This window comes from Moschus berezovskii, chromosome 2 (assembly GCF_049115385.1).
Source record: "Moschus berezovskii isolate FMDL1 chromosome 2, NW_MosBer_1.0, whole genome shotgun sequence".
In the NCBI taxonomy this organism is placed as follows: domain Eukaryota; kingdom Metazoa; phylum Chordata; class Mammalia; order Artiodactyla; family Moschidae; genus Moschus; species Moschus berezovskii.
This window is the reverse complement of record NC_142461.1, coordinates 46,928,605-46,944,658: the sequence shown is the minus strand read 5'-3', so window position 1 is coordinate 46,944,658 and position 16,054 is coordinate 46,928,605. Positions and strand designations below refer to the sequence as shown.

Genomic DNA, 16,054 nt, shown 5'->3' with positions numbered 1-16,054 from the left:
GGGTTAACCCCCATGACCTCAGTTTCTGTGGTCCAAAGGGCAGCCTAGTCATTGGGCTTTTCCTCTGCCCCTCACCATTCATCTGCCACTTCGTCATTAATTCCTTAGTAGTGATTTTCCGCTTACCACACTTTACACTCTGATAAATTCTGATAAAGCATGTGGGATTTTTTTTTAAATAATTCGTCTCTGGTTTCATTTCCTTTAAAATGTAGGTAATCTTCTTTGTCTGTCCTGATTTTGGGATCAGTTGCTTTGTCTCCGGAGAGGATCACTTCCGTAGACTTAACAACATGCGTTTAATCAGCTAAATTAGACCAGCAAGAAAAGAAGAACCTGTACCTGGACCTTGAGGCATACGTTATTTTGCTAGGAGGATTAAAAAAAAAAAAAAGTTCCCTTTTGACCACAGAACTCCTCCACTGGAAAGGATTTTGAAAGAAATGAAGAAAACCACCAGAAATGAAATCAGTAGCTTCATGGCCTTCTGTTGACTGGACTAGACTTTTCTTCCTGCCATTTCTTGGAATGACACTGTACAGGATGTCTGCTGAGGTCATCCATCAGGTAGAAGAAGCACTTGATGAAGATGAGAAGGATACTCTCCTTTTTTTGTGCCGAGATGTTGCTGCAGATGCGGTTCCACTGAATGTCAGGGATCTTCTGGATATTTTGAGAGAGAGAGGAAAGCTGTCTTCTGTGAGTTTGGCTGAGCTGCTCTACAGAGTGAGGCGGTTTGACTTGCTCAAGAGGGTCTTGAATATGGATGCCCCGACAGTGGAGGCCCTCCTGCGCAGGCACCCACAGCTGATTTCAGACTATAGGTAATTCATCAGCCCCTCCTGAGGCTGCACCAGTGGGAGGGAGGGAGGAAGGTCTAGACTTCAGAACCATAGAAACGAGGACGTTAAGAAAAACAGGTTCATCCCTTTATCTACCCATCAATCTTATTGCCCTGTTGATGTTCATTCTTCTGAAATGTTTGAATCCTTAGTACATGTTTGTTTAAAGTAAGGGTAGAAGGTCAGAATGAAACTGGAAAGGACAGATGGTATGTGTTTGCCCGATGGGTAGAATGGTAGAGAGACAAATGACTAAGAGCTAGTACTCTTGCAGGCTTCTAATTATGAGATCTTCTGTGTTCTTTGCTAGCCTGTGATGTCAGAGCTGGGCAATTTCCTGTTCTGAGAAAAGAAAGCAAGCAGCCTGACAGTAATCTTCCTGACCTTTGTATAGCTTTGTGATCCTTCCTGAGTCCCCTCCGGTCTCACCGCAGCCAAGGAAGTTAGTGGGTGAACTGGCTTTCTGTGAGGTCCCTGCTCTCGAAGGCCCTGGGGAGCCCAGATTGAAGGTTTCCTCAATTAACCACATCTAGACTCCCTTAGGAGAAGGCAGTGGCACCCTACTCCAGTACTCTTGCCTGGAAAATCCCATGGACAGAGGAGCCTGGTAGGCTGCAGTCCATGGGATTGCTAAGAGTCGGACACGACCGAGTGATTTCACTTTCACTTTGATGCCTTGGAGAAGGAAATGGCAACCCACTCCAGTGTTCTTGCCTGGAGAATCCCGGGGACAGGGGAGCCTGGTGGGCTGCTGTCTATGGGGTCTCACAGAGTCGGACACGACTGAAGTGACTTTGCAAGAGCAGCAGACTCCCTTAAGTTCAGAGAGGAATGGCCACTGGAGCTCCCTTTAGTTCAGACAGACTTTGAATTGTTCCTTCCTCCTGGTCACAGAGCATTCTCTTGGAGGCTCAGAGGGACACAGAAACCACAGGAAAGGCTGCATTTCTGGGGAAGGAAGATAATTTGTAACCTTAAATTAGTAATTCTTTTTTCTCTGGACCACCAGTCTTTAGTTATATCATTAAAGTATATTTGGAGATGATATACATGATTAAAAACTGTATTAGAGAGAGTTGCAAGCAGTGTGGCCCTTGGAACGTGGATGAGACTTGAGATTAAAGGTCTGTTTGAAGCCTCAGAACCAATTATAAGCCACATAGACTGAGCCAGCCACTGCCATCAGTTGGGCCTTCATTTTCCTACTTGTGAAGCTAAGAATAATATCTGATTTCACAAGTGTGTTTGTATGGATTGATTGTGATAATTTAGTTTATGAAGTACTTTTAAAAATTATTATATTTTAAATTATGTAAAGAACTTTTTAAAACCAGGTAGCACTCTACCAATAGAAGGGTTAATTATCGTTGTTGCTGTTATTCTTAATCATCTTCCATTTCTCCAACCATTATATGATGTCAGAAATCTTAAAACTTTTCAGGAGGCACTGACTGGGTTTTTGTGAAAAAGTCAGGGGACCCTCTCCATCTTCTGTTTCCTGGCTATAGTGAATGGAGGCAGTTTGGGGACCTCTGAGTAGAGAGGCCAGGGAGTGCTAGATTCATTTATTCACCTATTGAGTGGGCTTTATTGTGGGTTGACATATGCGAGGTGTTTGATAAGCGCTAGAGCAAAAAGAAGAATCTTTCATCCCCAAGAATCTGAGAGTCTAATGGGAAAATGGGCTTCTAAGCAGTGATGACAATGACAGGTACTAATGACAATCATGAGATGCCCTTGGGAGCCCCAATAAAGCATGCTGGTACTCCAGCTGTAACAGGGGTGACTAAGTGAGGAGGGGCTTTCTACACACTCACAGTCCCCAGGATGTAGATGCCTTTTACCCTTTGAGTTCTGGAGCGAGCCAGGACAGCTCAGGCGTTACTTTGCTTCACAATCTTGTGATTCAAAGTATTGTCCCTGTATTAGCAGCTTCAGCATCACCCGGGAATTTGTTAAACTGAGAGGATGAGATCATTTTGAATTCTATTTACATCGTTCATCTTAGTCATTTAGATTCTTCATTTATTTCAGTTATAACTTCTGGGAGAGCTAGGGGATTCTTTGGGGGAAGTTTTTATTCTCTTGTTCTTTTCATAGCAGATGGAAAAAGAGGTACCATGTTCTACTGAAAACTCGGAATGGATAAGTTTCCTTTTTGAATTTCCTTAAGATCTCCTGAGGTGATCTATGCTTTCTGTTTTCTGGGGGACACATTCAATATAGGGGCAAGAATTAGTCTTTTAACCAATTTTTGGCCTAGAGGAGACCTGCGCTCTTAGTATTCTCACTAGGACTTGGGTCTGAATTTACTAAAGAACCTTGTCTGGTTTTCAGGGTGCTGATAATGGAGATTGGTGAGGATTTGGATAAATCTGACATATCCTCATTAATATTCCTCATGAGAGATTATATGGGCCGAAGCAAGATAGCCAAGGATAAGGTGAGTTTTCTTTTTCTTTATTCATGTTCCCAAGAGTCTTATCAGAAGCTGGGAGTTGTTCTCTATGTTATAAAGAGAGGGAATCAGGCACTTAAGCAAGGAGGCCCAAATTGAGGGTGAAGGTGGGAAGGGAGAAGAGTATGAGGGTTTTTTCATAGTAACACTGATGGGAAAAAAATTGGTTCATGAATTGAGAGGCAACAGAGTGATATTGGCTGGTGTGGCCCTGGGTGTGTGTTTTATCCTTGTATTTTATCCTTTATTTGTGTAAAATCATAGGCCTGGCTTATACTTCAGCTTCTCTCCCTGGTTTGACAGATCATCTGGGAGGGTTAGGAAGTCCCATCTACTCACACTGAGTAGAAACAGATGGGAAGTGCTGGTCCACTGCCATCTTGCTCTCTGCCGTCTCTCTCTCCTCAGCCAGTTCAGGGTCAGTGTGGAGGCACCAGGCTGCGGGGCAGATGGGCCAGGGAAGGTCCTTGAGACTGATGAATCCAGAGAGTGGCAGAAGTGTAGATTTGCAGTTGAAAATGAGCTAAGGGTGAAATCTCAGGGATACTGTGGTCACTGGAAAAGTATTTAAATCCCAGCTGGCCTGATGTGTACTTCCAACCTGTGGACAGGCCAGGAAAAGCTCGGGTCTCTAGTATCAAGGACCTGCTTCTGAGGACTTTGGCAAATCATTGCTTAAGAATCTCCTCATGTTTCTTAATGATTGTTGTTTCATTTCTGAGATCTAGGAATATATGGCAACTGTATGCCCCCATTATCAAATGCAAAATGGAAAGTAAAATAAAAAAAATAGAACTCATTTTTTGGTGTCCCCAGTCCACTTATTTCTCAATCATTTATGTAGATTTAATTATGATTATTAATTGAAAAATAAAGACAGCACATTAGTAACCAAATGTCAAATAGAAAATAAAACCAAAAGCGATGCCTATTTCTGAAATGTAGTTCTTTCACAATCCCTATGTTCCAGGCTGAACAAGTAGCAAAATACCCTCACCTTGTAATTTTACCACCTCATGTCTGTCTACTGTATCAGAATAAACTGGAATTTCCAGCATTGATTAAAATATTTTAGGAACTTCAAGACTATATCATTTAGAATTTTTCTAGTAAAAACATTTCCCCAGCTACCTTCTCACTTCCCTTTTTCAGTAAATCCCTTAGAGTTTTTCACTATGACACCAGCCTGGCTTTTGGGAAGAGAATTAACACAGGAAGATTTTATTTTCAGGCCTGCTTTCTTAATCCTTCATGCAAAAAATGACTCATGCATCTATTCCCAACCTAGGTGCAGGTTGGCCCCCACAAAGACTTACCTCTTTTCTGGGTAAATTCCAGGAGTGTAATTTGCTCATGGCCTTGGAGAGACAATAAAACAAAGCAGTCTGGTTTAGGATCCTTGAAGGTCACTCAGAGGGCTCCTCTGGTCACATTTTCTTGTTGTTATAAATTACACAGCCTGAGGTTTGCATATGAGGCATGATGGTCAGCCGTACTGACATTTGTTTCTTATTGATGGTTCTTTTAGAGTTTCTTGGATCTTGTGGTTGAATTGGAGAAGCTGAATCTGGTTGCTCCAGATCAACTGGATTTATTAGAAGAATGCCTAAGGAACATCAACAGGATAGACCTGAAGACAAAAATCCAGAAATACAAGCAATCAGGTGAGCAGCATTTTGGCCCTCTCTGTGGCCTAAGGAAGTACCTATGTGTAGTGGGTTAGGTTGGTAGAGATTCACGTGTACAGTGGGTGGATGGAACAGAACCCGAATGTCCATGGCCTTCACCAGCCTGAGGCTAGCAATTGGAATCCTTTATATCCTCTACACCCCATATCTGCTAACTTCTTCACCCAGCACTCCTGACCACAGAGTCTTGGCCCTCTGCAAAATGCCACCAAGCAGTTCTTAACATTCTGGTCTTCAAGAAGGAGTCAGCACCCCAACTTTCTGTGCTGGCTGGTGGCACTGTGTGCACTCAGGGCTTCTGAGTCTATCCCAAGCCCTGCTGCCTTGCCTGACCACCATTCAAGCTCTGGAGACATCCTGTCCCTGGGGTCCTGTAACTGCCTTGCATATAACCTCCTCATGGAAAGGGGCATCTTTTCTGCTGAACCCCTTCCATAAAGGGGACCAGCACATATTGGCCTTCTCTCTCACGGCACCCCTTCCCATGTCTTTTATTTATTTTTTATTTTATTTTTAAATTGGAGGCTAATTACTTTACAATATTGTGGTGGTTTTTGCCATTCATTCACATGAATCAGCCATGGGTGTACATGTGTTCCCCATCCTGACCCTCCCTCTCACCTCCCTCCCCATCCCATCCCTCAGTTCCCATGTCTTTTAGACTCACACTCAGTATGGGCTCTGCTAGCAGTCTACTGCCACCATAGAGCCTGAGGGCACGACTGATACCCAGTGATCTACACACAGCCCTCCCCCATGCCCATGAATGTTTCAAGATCAAGAATAGGAGTAGCACTTTTAGTCTGTTCTTAATGACATTGGGAGAAGAGTCATCTGATCTGACATTTTGAGTTCAGTAAGTCGCTGGAAAGTTTTGTATTTTGAAAGATCATGACTGACTCTGAACTGAGCCATTGTTGAAGATTCATTTGATGATAATTTGTCAGTCTTAACTCAGGGCCTCTCTTCTGCTTGTAGCTCAAGGAGCGGAAACAAATTATGTAAATGCTCTCCAGGCATCTCTGCCAAACTTGAGTGTTAAAGATCCTTCATATAACCTAAGGGTGAGTCTGGGGCAAATGTGTGGAATCCTGGCGTGAAGCAATTTCAGAACTTTGATAAAAATGTACATATTCTCCTAGCATGTATTTCATTTAACATCTGAAAAAAATTGTGACAGAAATATGCATTTGTTTATAAAATATGTATAAATTCTTATAAGTTCAAAGCTAATATGTTTATTGAGATAACTTGGGAAATACAGAGAACTATATATAAAGGAAAGAAGATAAATCACCTCCATGTTAACCGTTGTTCCCCTCTAGTCTTTCTTCCCTGTGTGTTTATATATCCACATATACAAACATTTTTTCCATTGTTTGTGTGTTCCTTTGAAAATTTACCTTTTTATTTTTTAACATTATTTATTTGGCTGCAGCAGGTCTTGGTTGTAGCTTGTGAAATCTTTGTTGTGGCATGTGAGATCTAGGTCCCTGACCGGGGATCAAACTTGTGTCCCCTGCACTGCAAGACAGATTCTTAACCACTGGACCACCAAAGAAGTCTAGAGAATTTAACTTTTTAAATAAAAATAGGTAGGACATGCCCATGGACAAAAAATTCAAAATGTGCTAAAGTGATTTTTAAAGTATGTTTCCTCTTACAACCAGTTCCTTTCCCCAGAGGCAGCTGTTGTTACCCATTTTTCTTCTCTGACCATTTGGAGATAATCTATGCACATATCATATTAATCTTTATTTTTTTTCTTCTGAACAAATGGTAGCACACTATGCGCACTGTCCTGACCTGAGAATTCTTAGAAATTTTTTCATATGAATCATAGGGGACTGCCTCTATTTAATCATTGTTTTTAGTGATTGGACATAGTTTCAGTTTCTAAATGTATCACAATACATTTTACATATGTTGATTTAGATTTTTTCTAATCTTTTGTTATAAGACAATACTTCAAAATAAATATCCTTGTATTTACCTCTTTGTGCATTTGCTTTTCATTGAGCTAATTTTAGTGACTTCAACAAAAGTGTAAAAGTGTTTTTGTCACTGAGTGATTGATTTGTGACCATAAATAACAGATAGTCACTTCTGGTGGTTGTGTTAGTCAGCGGTGCAAGGTCATCATTAGAATAATTGTTTGGTTAATCTTTTATATTGAAAATTTAATCTCATTGCAATCTCATCCTCATCCACATATAAGGATATGTGGAATGTGTAATCAGGACCACAGTTTATCATTTGTGATTAAATCATAAGCACTTTCATAAAAGTATGTGATGAAAATATTGACTATACCTGTAATAAAAATAGTTTTGTGGAGAAGATAAGTTGTAAGAGCATTAAGCAATAGAATTTCTGAACGCAGATGGATGGTGGTAGGCATTAACTGCCCAACCCTCTCATTAAATAAATAAGGACATTTAGACCTAAGGGCCTAAGGACCAAAGGGCCTCCTTCGAGGTTGAGCTGGTAAAGAATCCGCCTGCAATGCGGAAGGCCTGGGTTCAATCCCTGGGTTGGGAAGATCCCCTGGAGAAGTCAAAGGCTACCCACTCCAGTATTCTGGCCTGGAGAATTCCATGGACTATATAGTCCATGGTGTTGCAAAGAGTCAGACACGACTGAGCAACTTTCACTCAGGCCTAAGAAACATTGAGTGCCCACTCTACCTACCGCCAGACCTAGGCCCATCCATACTCCTTCTACACCATGGTGTATTTTTTCCAGAATTAAACATGCTTTTCTTTGTCCTTCCAAACCTCTGTGATACGAAATCATGAGAGAAGATTGATTTAGGATTCTGATCCAGATTTTCTGAACTTTCTTTGCTATGGTGTATCTAACAGAAATTATACTGTCATTCTTAGTTAAAAGCCTGCCGTATTTTTATTATTGCCTTTCTATTTTGTTAATGCAAGTAATTGTATTCACTGTCTATATGGCTTTTTAGGAACCCACATGCTCTGTAAATTTTGCCTTAAATTTGCTATATTAATCTGTGGCCTTGGTCATTCATTTATTTAGTTAGCAGGCACTTTGGCATGTGAATTCAGTGAATTCCTCACACGATTTAGGGCCCTGGATGTTAACTCATACAAGTTTGCAAAGGTGATTTTAAAATTACAGTAGCATTTGCCATCCCAAGTTCCAGAGATTCCTGGATGCCCTTAGAAAAGTCTTACCCGCTTACCCCACCCTAAATGTCCTATCTCTTTATTCTAAATGCCCCATCTCTTTATAAATTTTGTCCAGATTTAGCCCCTGAGTTCAAATACTTGCCTTTATGTGACAAAATATCTTTGGAAGTGTTAAAGTTAATTTCCAGAGATATAAACATTTCCTTGTTATTATTGATTTATAATTTAATTCTGTTTTGGTCAAAGAATTGCTCTGTATGATTTCTGTCTTTCAGAATGCACTGAATTTTTTGTTTGCTTTTTATGGCACATTATACTGTCTGTTTTGGTGAGGCTATATGCACTTCGTTAAAAAAAAAGAATGTTCTCAACTATTGAGTGAAATGTTTGATACATTGCAATTAGTTCACGCTGGCTGAATGGTTTTCAAATACATTCTTTATCATTATCATTATTATTTAAAAAATTACAGTGGCATTGTAGGATATGTGATACCAACATATGAATTAACAAATTGTGGGACTTTCCTTGCTATCTAGTGGTTAGGACTGTGCTTCCACTGCAGAGGGCACAGGTTTGATCCCATGTTGGGGAACTAAGATCCTGCAAGCCACACGATGCAGCCAAAAAAAAAAAAAAAAGTTGTAACTCTGTACTGTAATGTTTTTTATATTTATCTAGAGTAAATCTAGCTTTAATTTGATGTTATATCTCTTTAATAGTATGTAAAAGTGAATGCCCACCCATGTGGGGTTCCAAATTCTAATATCATTATCCTCTGGCTAAGTCATTGGTTATTACTGATAAAAGCAGTTTATGTGTTTTCTTTGATTTAGATGCACAGACCCAGCTACAGACACAGCTTAATAAATAGTGTACTTCTCTCTTTTGGCTAGGGTAGCTTCAGAAGAGAGCTGTCATTTGAAAGCTGAGCGTATCAGATGGTTGACAGTGTGTGCTATGTGTACCTTACACAGGACCTGTCATCTGAGAAGAGAAGGGGTCTGTTCAATCTTTCATTCTCCGATTCATCCCATTCTGGCCCTCAGAGAGGGTGGCTAATGTTCAAGAGCCATGCCCACATGTGGCTTACGCATAACTAGGCGTTATAGAAAAATAAAAACTGGAATTTATTAAGTACTTCTGTATGCTTGAAAGGCACTGTGCTGAGTGCCTTGTATACATTTAATCCTCAAAAATATTTATAAGGTAGGTACTATTATTGTCCTCATTTTGAAGATAAAGAAGCAGACATATAGTTAAAGAATTTACTCAAAGTTACATAGCTAATAAGTGGCAGAATTCCACTCCCACTCTTAATCATACCCTTACCTTGCCTCTGTGTTAAAGATCAGGCTGAATGACCTGATCTTTAACACAGAATGTTGAATGTTGCAAGTTCCAACAGCTTGTTCTAACTTGGAGTTATTGTGGCAACTCTCCTGTACCATGACATCTGACTTTATTGAGCTGTTTTTGAAACATTCTAATATGCTAGTTGAATATATTTACACATTTATTGTATTTTCACTTTGAATGGCTGCTTTGGTCATAGACTATAGTTTTATGGAATTAATGTCTCTTGCTAGTTTTCTTTAGATAATTTGACAGTGAATGTGATACTTTTATTTATTCCTAAGTATGAATCCTATCAAGATATTTAAAGAGGTGTAATATAATATGCCTCTGAAAAATGAACGGGGAGTGTGACCTGTTTTTTATGTTTGAAGCTCCAGAATGGCAGGAGTAAAGAACAAAGGCTTATGATGGGACCACCTGACATTCAAAGTAAGACCAGCTTTTCTTTATATTCACCTTTATAAATGCTTGATAATTCAAGTACAAAATGTTGCATGTTTAGACTTGGCCATTCCTTTATCTACATATTTTAATTAAGTTTCAACATGAACAGTTAAACTCTTAAAATATATTCATTGGCATTTCTAGTTATCCATCAAATTAGCTTATTTGAATATAAATACCTCTGACTTCATCATTTTGGCTATATTTTTAAGAGATGTGACATTTATACCTCAAACAGAACTATAACCAGGCCATGTTAAACATTAATCTAGCCGTGGTCATAAGTCATGTTAACCAAATATCTAGGAGCAGGAAGAAAAAAGGTTTCTAGGATCTTGTTTTATAGCCCATTTAATAAATGTAGATACTGTAAGACGACATTCTCCACCTCTACAAATAAAAGAATTAAAAACAAAAACCTAGTCATCTGGTCCCATCACTTCATGGCAAATAGATGGGAAACAATGGAAACAGTGACGGACTATTTTCCTGGGCTCCAAAATCACTGCTGATGGTGACTACAGCCATGAAATTAAAAGATGCTTGCTCCTTGGGAGAAAAGCTCTGACCAACCTAGACAGCATATTAAAAAGCAGAGACATTATTTTGCCAACAAAGGTTCATCTAGTCAAAGCTATGGTTTTTCCAGTAGTCGTGTATGGATGTAAGAGTTGGACCATAAAGAAAGCTGAGGGCGGAAGAATTGATGCTTTTGAACTGTGGTATTGGAGAAGACTCTTGAGAGTCCCTTGGACTGCAAGGAGATCCAACCAGTCCATCATAAAGGAGATCAGTCCTGGTTGTTCATTGGAAGGACTGATATTGAAGCTGAAACTCCAGTACTTTGGCCACCTGATGCAAAGAACTGACTCATTTGAAAAGACCCTGATGCTGGGAGAGATTGAAGGCAGGAGGAGAAGGGGACGACAGAGGATGAGATGGCTGGATAGCATCACTGACTCGATGCATATGAGTTTGGGTGAACTCCGGGAGTTGGTGAGGGACAGGGAAGCCTGGAGTGCTTCAGTCCATGGGGTTGCAAAGAGTCGAACGTGACTGAGCAACTGAACTGTCATTTCAACCAAAAGATTTAAGGGATGTAAGATCTCTGTCATCACTCTTAAAACATCAGCTCTTGATGCTATCATTTTCAGGAAGGATACTTTTTGCTTGTCTTGAGTCCTCCTTGAAGAGAGGGCTGAGTCTTAGTGTAGTGGATGTGATTGTACTTAAGAGGCGGGGCTGCTTAGACAGGTAAGGAGGGCTCAGTCTTACCAGAGGAGCTTTGAATTTGTCCTGTGTGCAGTGGCGATTCTGAGTGTACAGAGCAGGGTGGTGGCCTGAAGGAAGCCTTCTTTATGTGGCAGGCCCCTTGCCAATATCCCCTGACTCAGCCAATATACTGTCTGTGTGCACCTCCAAAATTTCTGCCCACATCAGCCAGATGGAGCAGGTCATGCCCATCATTCCATGTGTAAAAGTTGGCCCTCCAGCCAGAGCCGGTGAAGAGTGAGTTAATTTCTGACAGCATGTTTCTTAAAACACCGGTGAGGTGGTGAGAGTTAGCTGTTTAAATTGGGAGACCTGGTAGACTTGGATAGGAATTTAAAATAATCATAGCTCTTTTCCACTGGGCTCTGTGATGGCTGGTTTACTGTTGCTGGTAGTTACACAGGTGAGGTAGATGAGGCTCTCAGTAGCCCTGCAGATCCTTAGGAGAGCTGGTTGCCTGCTCTTATATGGTTCATTTGCTGGTAAAAGAGAAAAGCATCCTGATAACTTGCCCTCAATCTAATAGAAGTTTAAAATAATCAAACCAAGTGTTCATATTATTTCGGACTTTCAAATAGATTTCAACTGGATGATGATTACAATAACTACAATTTATTAGCACTTTTAGTACGTGCTAAGTACCCTGAGAAGTTTCCCAAAGAAAGGCAATGCCAAAGAATGCTCAAACTACTGCACAATTACACTCATCTCACACGCTAGTAAAGTAATACTCAAAATTCTCCAGGCCAGGCTTCAGCAATATGTGAACTGTGAACTTCAGATGTTCAAGCTGGTTTTAGAAAAGGCAGAGAAACCAGAGATCAAATTGCCAACATCCGCTGGATCATGGAAAAAGCAAGAGAGTTCCAGAAAAACATCTATTTCTGCTTCATTGACTATGCCAAAGCCTTTGACTGTGTGGATCACGATAAACTGTGGAAAATTCTGAAAGGGATGGGAATACCAGACCACGTGACCTCCTCTTGAGAAACCTGTATGCAGGTCAGGAAGCAACAGTTAGAACTGGACATGAAACAACAGACTGGTTCCAAATAGGAAAAGGAGTACGTCAAGGCTGTATATTGTCACCCTGCTTATTTAACTTATATGCAGAGTATATCATGAGAAATGCTGGGTTGGAAGAAGCACAAGCTGGAATCAAGATTGCCGGGAGAAATATCAACAACCTCAGATATGCAGATGACACCACCCTTATGGCAGAAAGTGTAGAGGGACTAAGAAGCCTCTTGATGAAAGTGCAAGAGGAGAGTGAAAAAGTTGGCTTAAAGCTCAATATTCAGAAAACTAAGATCATGGCATCAGGTCCCATCACTTCATGGGAAATAGATGGGGAAACAGTGGAAACAATGAGAGGCTTTATTTTGGGGAGCTCCAAAATCACTGCAGATGCTGATTGCAGCCATGAAATTAAAAGGTGCTTACTCCTTGGAAGGAAAGTTGACCAACCTAGATAGCATATTAAAAAGCAGAGACATTACTTTGCCAACAAAGGCCCGTCTAGTCAAGGCTATGGTTTTTCCCATGGTCATATATGGATGTGAGAGTTGGACTGTGAAGAAAGCTGAGCACCGAAGAATTGATACTTTTGAACTGTGGTGCTGGAGAAGATTCTTGAGAGTCCCTTGGTCTGCAAGGAGATACAACCAGTCCATCCTAAAGGAGATCAGTCCTGGGTATTCATTGGAAGGACTGATGCTGAAGTTGAAACTCCAATACTTTGGCCACCTCATGTGAAGAGTTGACTCATTGGAAAAGACCCTGATGCTGGGAGGGATTGGGGGCAGGAGAGAAGGGGACAACAGAGAATGAGATGGCTGGATGGCATCACTGACTCGATGGACGTGAGTTTGAGTGAACTCTGGGAGTTGGTGATGGACAGGGAGGCCTGGTGTGCTGCAATTCATGGGGTTGCAAAGAGTCAGACATGACTGAATGACTGAACTGAATCAGTACCCTGAACCGAGATGGACATATTATATAGATTATTTTGTGTGTTTTCTTTTAATTCTGTTAAGCCATGATTGTTAAAATATGAAAAAGTTAAAATTTCCTCTTAATTCTGAGTATCAGACATAACCACTATTAATGATTGATCTGTGTACCTCTAGTAAGTATATGTAATCAGTTCAGTTCTGTTCAGTCACTCAGTCGTGTCTGACTCTTTGCAACCCCATGAATCACAGCACACCAGGCCTCCCTGTCCATCACCAACTCCTGGAGTTCACTCGAATTCAAGATTTTAAGTACATTGGCTCACTATTAAACATATTATTCAGTAATCTGTTTTTCACTTAATATATCCTGCATATCTTTTCATGTCAAGTACATGAAATCTCTGTTATCTGTTTTAACATTGCATAGTACTCTTGCCTGGAAAATCCCATGGACGGAGGAGCCTGGTGGGCTGCAGTCCATGGGGTCGCTAAGGGTCGGACACGACTGAGCGCCTTCATTTTCACTTTTCACTTTCACGCATTGGAGAAGGAAATGGCAACCCACTCCAGTGTTCTTGCCTGGAGAATCCCAGGGACAGGGGAGCCTGGTTGGCTGCCGTCTATGGGGTCACACAGAGTCAGTCACGACTGAAGCGACTTAGCAGCAGCAGTAGCAGCAGTATTCTGTTATATGTACCATTATTTATTTAACCAGTTTCTTGTTAGTCGACGTTCAGGCTCTTTCTAGCTTAGGGCCATTACAAACAGTCCTTCAGTACCCCTCCATGACATTTTTGCACACTTGTTTTGTTATTTCCTTAGGATAAACTTCTAGAAGCAGAACATTGGTTTAAAAGGTATTGCTAATTGTCCCTTAAAAAGTTTGTTTCAGCTTATACATCATTACCATTTGAAAGTGCTCATTTCCCCAAACTTGACCAACACTGGCATTTTCTTTCCTGTCTTTAGATATTATTCCTCATTTTTGCAGCAATCTTATAAATTAGGTGCTCATCTCAGAGATTAAAAACAAAACAAGACAAAACAAAACCCCAACAAACCCCGAGACTTCAGGAGGAAACTTGCCCCAGATCACAGAGCTTGTTAGTGATGGTGCTAGGGTTTCAGCCAGCCCTTCATGGCTTCAAAATGGGTGGTTTCTCCATTTCCCTGGGACTAGTAAAGTCATTTTTTATCTACTTTGCTTTAGGCTCATCTATATTTGCTAAGCCCCCTGTCCAATATCTTGCCATTGACATTTTATTTTACAATCTTCCATTGACACTGGATTAAGAAAACATGGCCATCTCTTCCATTAAGTGGCAAACTCGCAAAAGCTTTTCCTTTTCTGAGTCTCTAAGGCTGTTCCCTTAAGGCATTGTGTGCAATTTCAGCACATGCAATAAAGCTATTGAAATGTTGGGAAGTAAGTTTATCAAATTCTCCCTATCAGGTTAAAAACTCCCCCGTCACTGGGTTCTTACCTGGAAAAGGGCAAGGGAGAACCTTCTTTCACTTCTGTTTAGATGGTTATTCTACACAACCCCTATTTAGCATGGGGACTTGTGTTTTGTTATCAGTTAAGTGTTTCAGTGTGAGGTTAGAAGCTTGGGGCTGAGTACAGCTGGGGAAAGAAGAGATAGTAGGGGGGAAGAAAATCAGGAAAGAGAACAGGTATGACATAAAAGCCAGCAGGGACTAGGAACAGTCTTAGTTTTCCTTCAGTTTTGTAAATGATTTCTCTCTTACCCCTAGGAGAACCAGTGAAGAGACCCATTCAGGAATCAGGAGCATTTTTGCCTCAGGTACAGAATAAATGATCTGACTTGGTAGTGTAAGCACAGTATCTGTGGGGAACACTGAATGACTTTACAAATATCTGTCTATTAAGAATTCTAAAAAAAAAAAATTCTTTGTGACAGTGGGATGCTGCGGATGCTATTCTGAGAACTCTTCTGTTCCAAAGGGGAACCTTGAATGTAGCAAAGAAAAAGATGTTGAAGTAGATTGCATTAGTGAACTTTGGAATACAGGAAAATTCCAAAGTGGCATTTCTCTTCTCAGCTGAGTGATTGCTGAGTAAATAAGTAAGCAGTGACCCTGAACCTTGAATTGTTATGACTTTTTCTATGCTGGTATGTCTTCTCTATAACAGAAGGTAATAGAAGGCCTCCTTTCATGTTGGTTTGGAAAAATATCACTTGTACAAACTCCGGTTGCTGTGGAAACTTATGACCCATCTTTTCTCTGTGTTTTACGTTATCTTTATCTCACAAAGCTAATGTGTAAAGGGACTGCAGGTTTCATTAAAATTAGTTAGAAACTAAAATAACTGGTTGATGTTGAAGGGAAACGTCATTCGTGGTGACTTCAGCCTGTGCCTATTGAGTAACTCATCTGCTAAAAGGAAATTTAAGGAAATCCAAAAGATAGTATGGGTGGGACCTTGAGGTAAGAGAACAATGTTTAGCTTCTTTGACAATCCCTGCTTTCCTTTCCAGCACATAGTAGAAGAGAGATATAAGATGCAGAGCAAGCCCCTGGGAATCTGCCTGATAATTGACTGCATTGGCAATGACACAGGTAGGTGTGGATGCTCCAGATGAACTGATGCCCCATAGTGAGATTGAGGCACACACAAGCAGTATTCATCAGAGGCATCAATACTAGCTGCTGTTTAATAAACCACTGCCAAAAATGTGGTTTCACACAGGAAGGGTAGTTTCTTACTCATGTCTGGTGGGGCTGGGGCTGGGGAGCTTCATTCAGGTGCACATCAGTGGTGTCATCATCTGAGGGCTTGTAGTTGTCTTTGGATCCTCTATGTATGGCTGGTGGATGAAGGAAGTGAGTGGAGGAGCTCAGAAGGACTTTAGGGACA

General features: G+C 40.7%; 1 protein-coding gene across 6 annotated transcripts in view; it reads left to right on the top strand.

The window, feature by feature from the left end:
• CFLAR (CASP8 and FADD like apoptosis regulator) overlaps positions 1–16,054 on the top strand; it is a 54,648-nt gene that overhangs the window by 20,679 nt on the left and 17,915 nt on the right. For 4 of the 6 annotated variants that reach the window (XM_055397130.2, XM_088828359.1, XM_088828366.1 and 1 more), the window contains 7 exons: positions 216–824; positions 3,180–3,285; positions 4,829–4,964; positions 5,967–6,052; positions 9,874–9,931; positions 14,929–14,978; positions 15,675–15,756. In XM_055397130.2, coding sequence (XP_055253105.2) covers positions 463–824; positions 3,180–3,285; positions 4,829–4,964; positions 5,967–6,052; positions 9,874–9,931; positions 14,929–14,978; positions 15,675–15,756 — 880 coding nt within the window. In that variant the 5' untranslated portion in view covers positions 216–462. Of the gene's footprint in view, positions 1–215; positions 825–3,179; positions 3,286–4,828; positions 4,965–5,966; positions 6,053–9,049; positions 9,146–9,873; positions 9,932–14,928; positions 14,979–15,674; positions 15,757–16,054 lie in introns of those variants that run through there. The other 2 variants (XM_055397132.2, XM_088828375.1) reach the window with 2 other exon arrangements.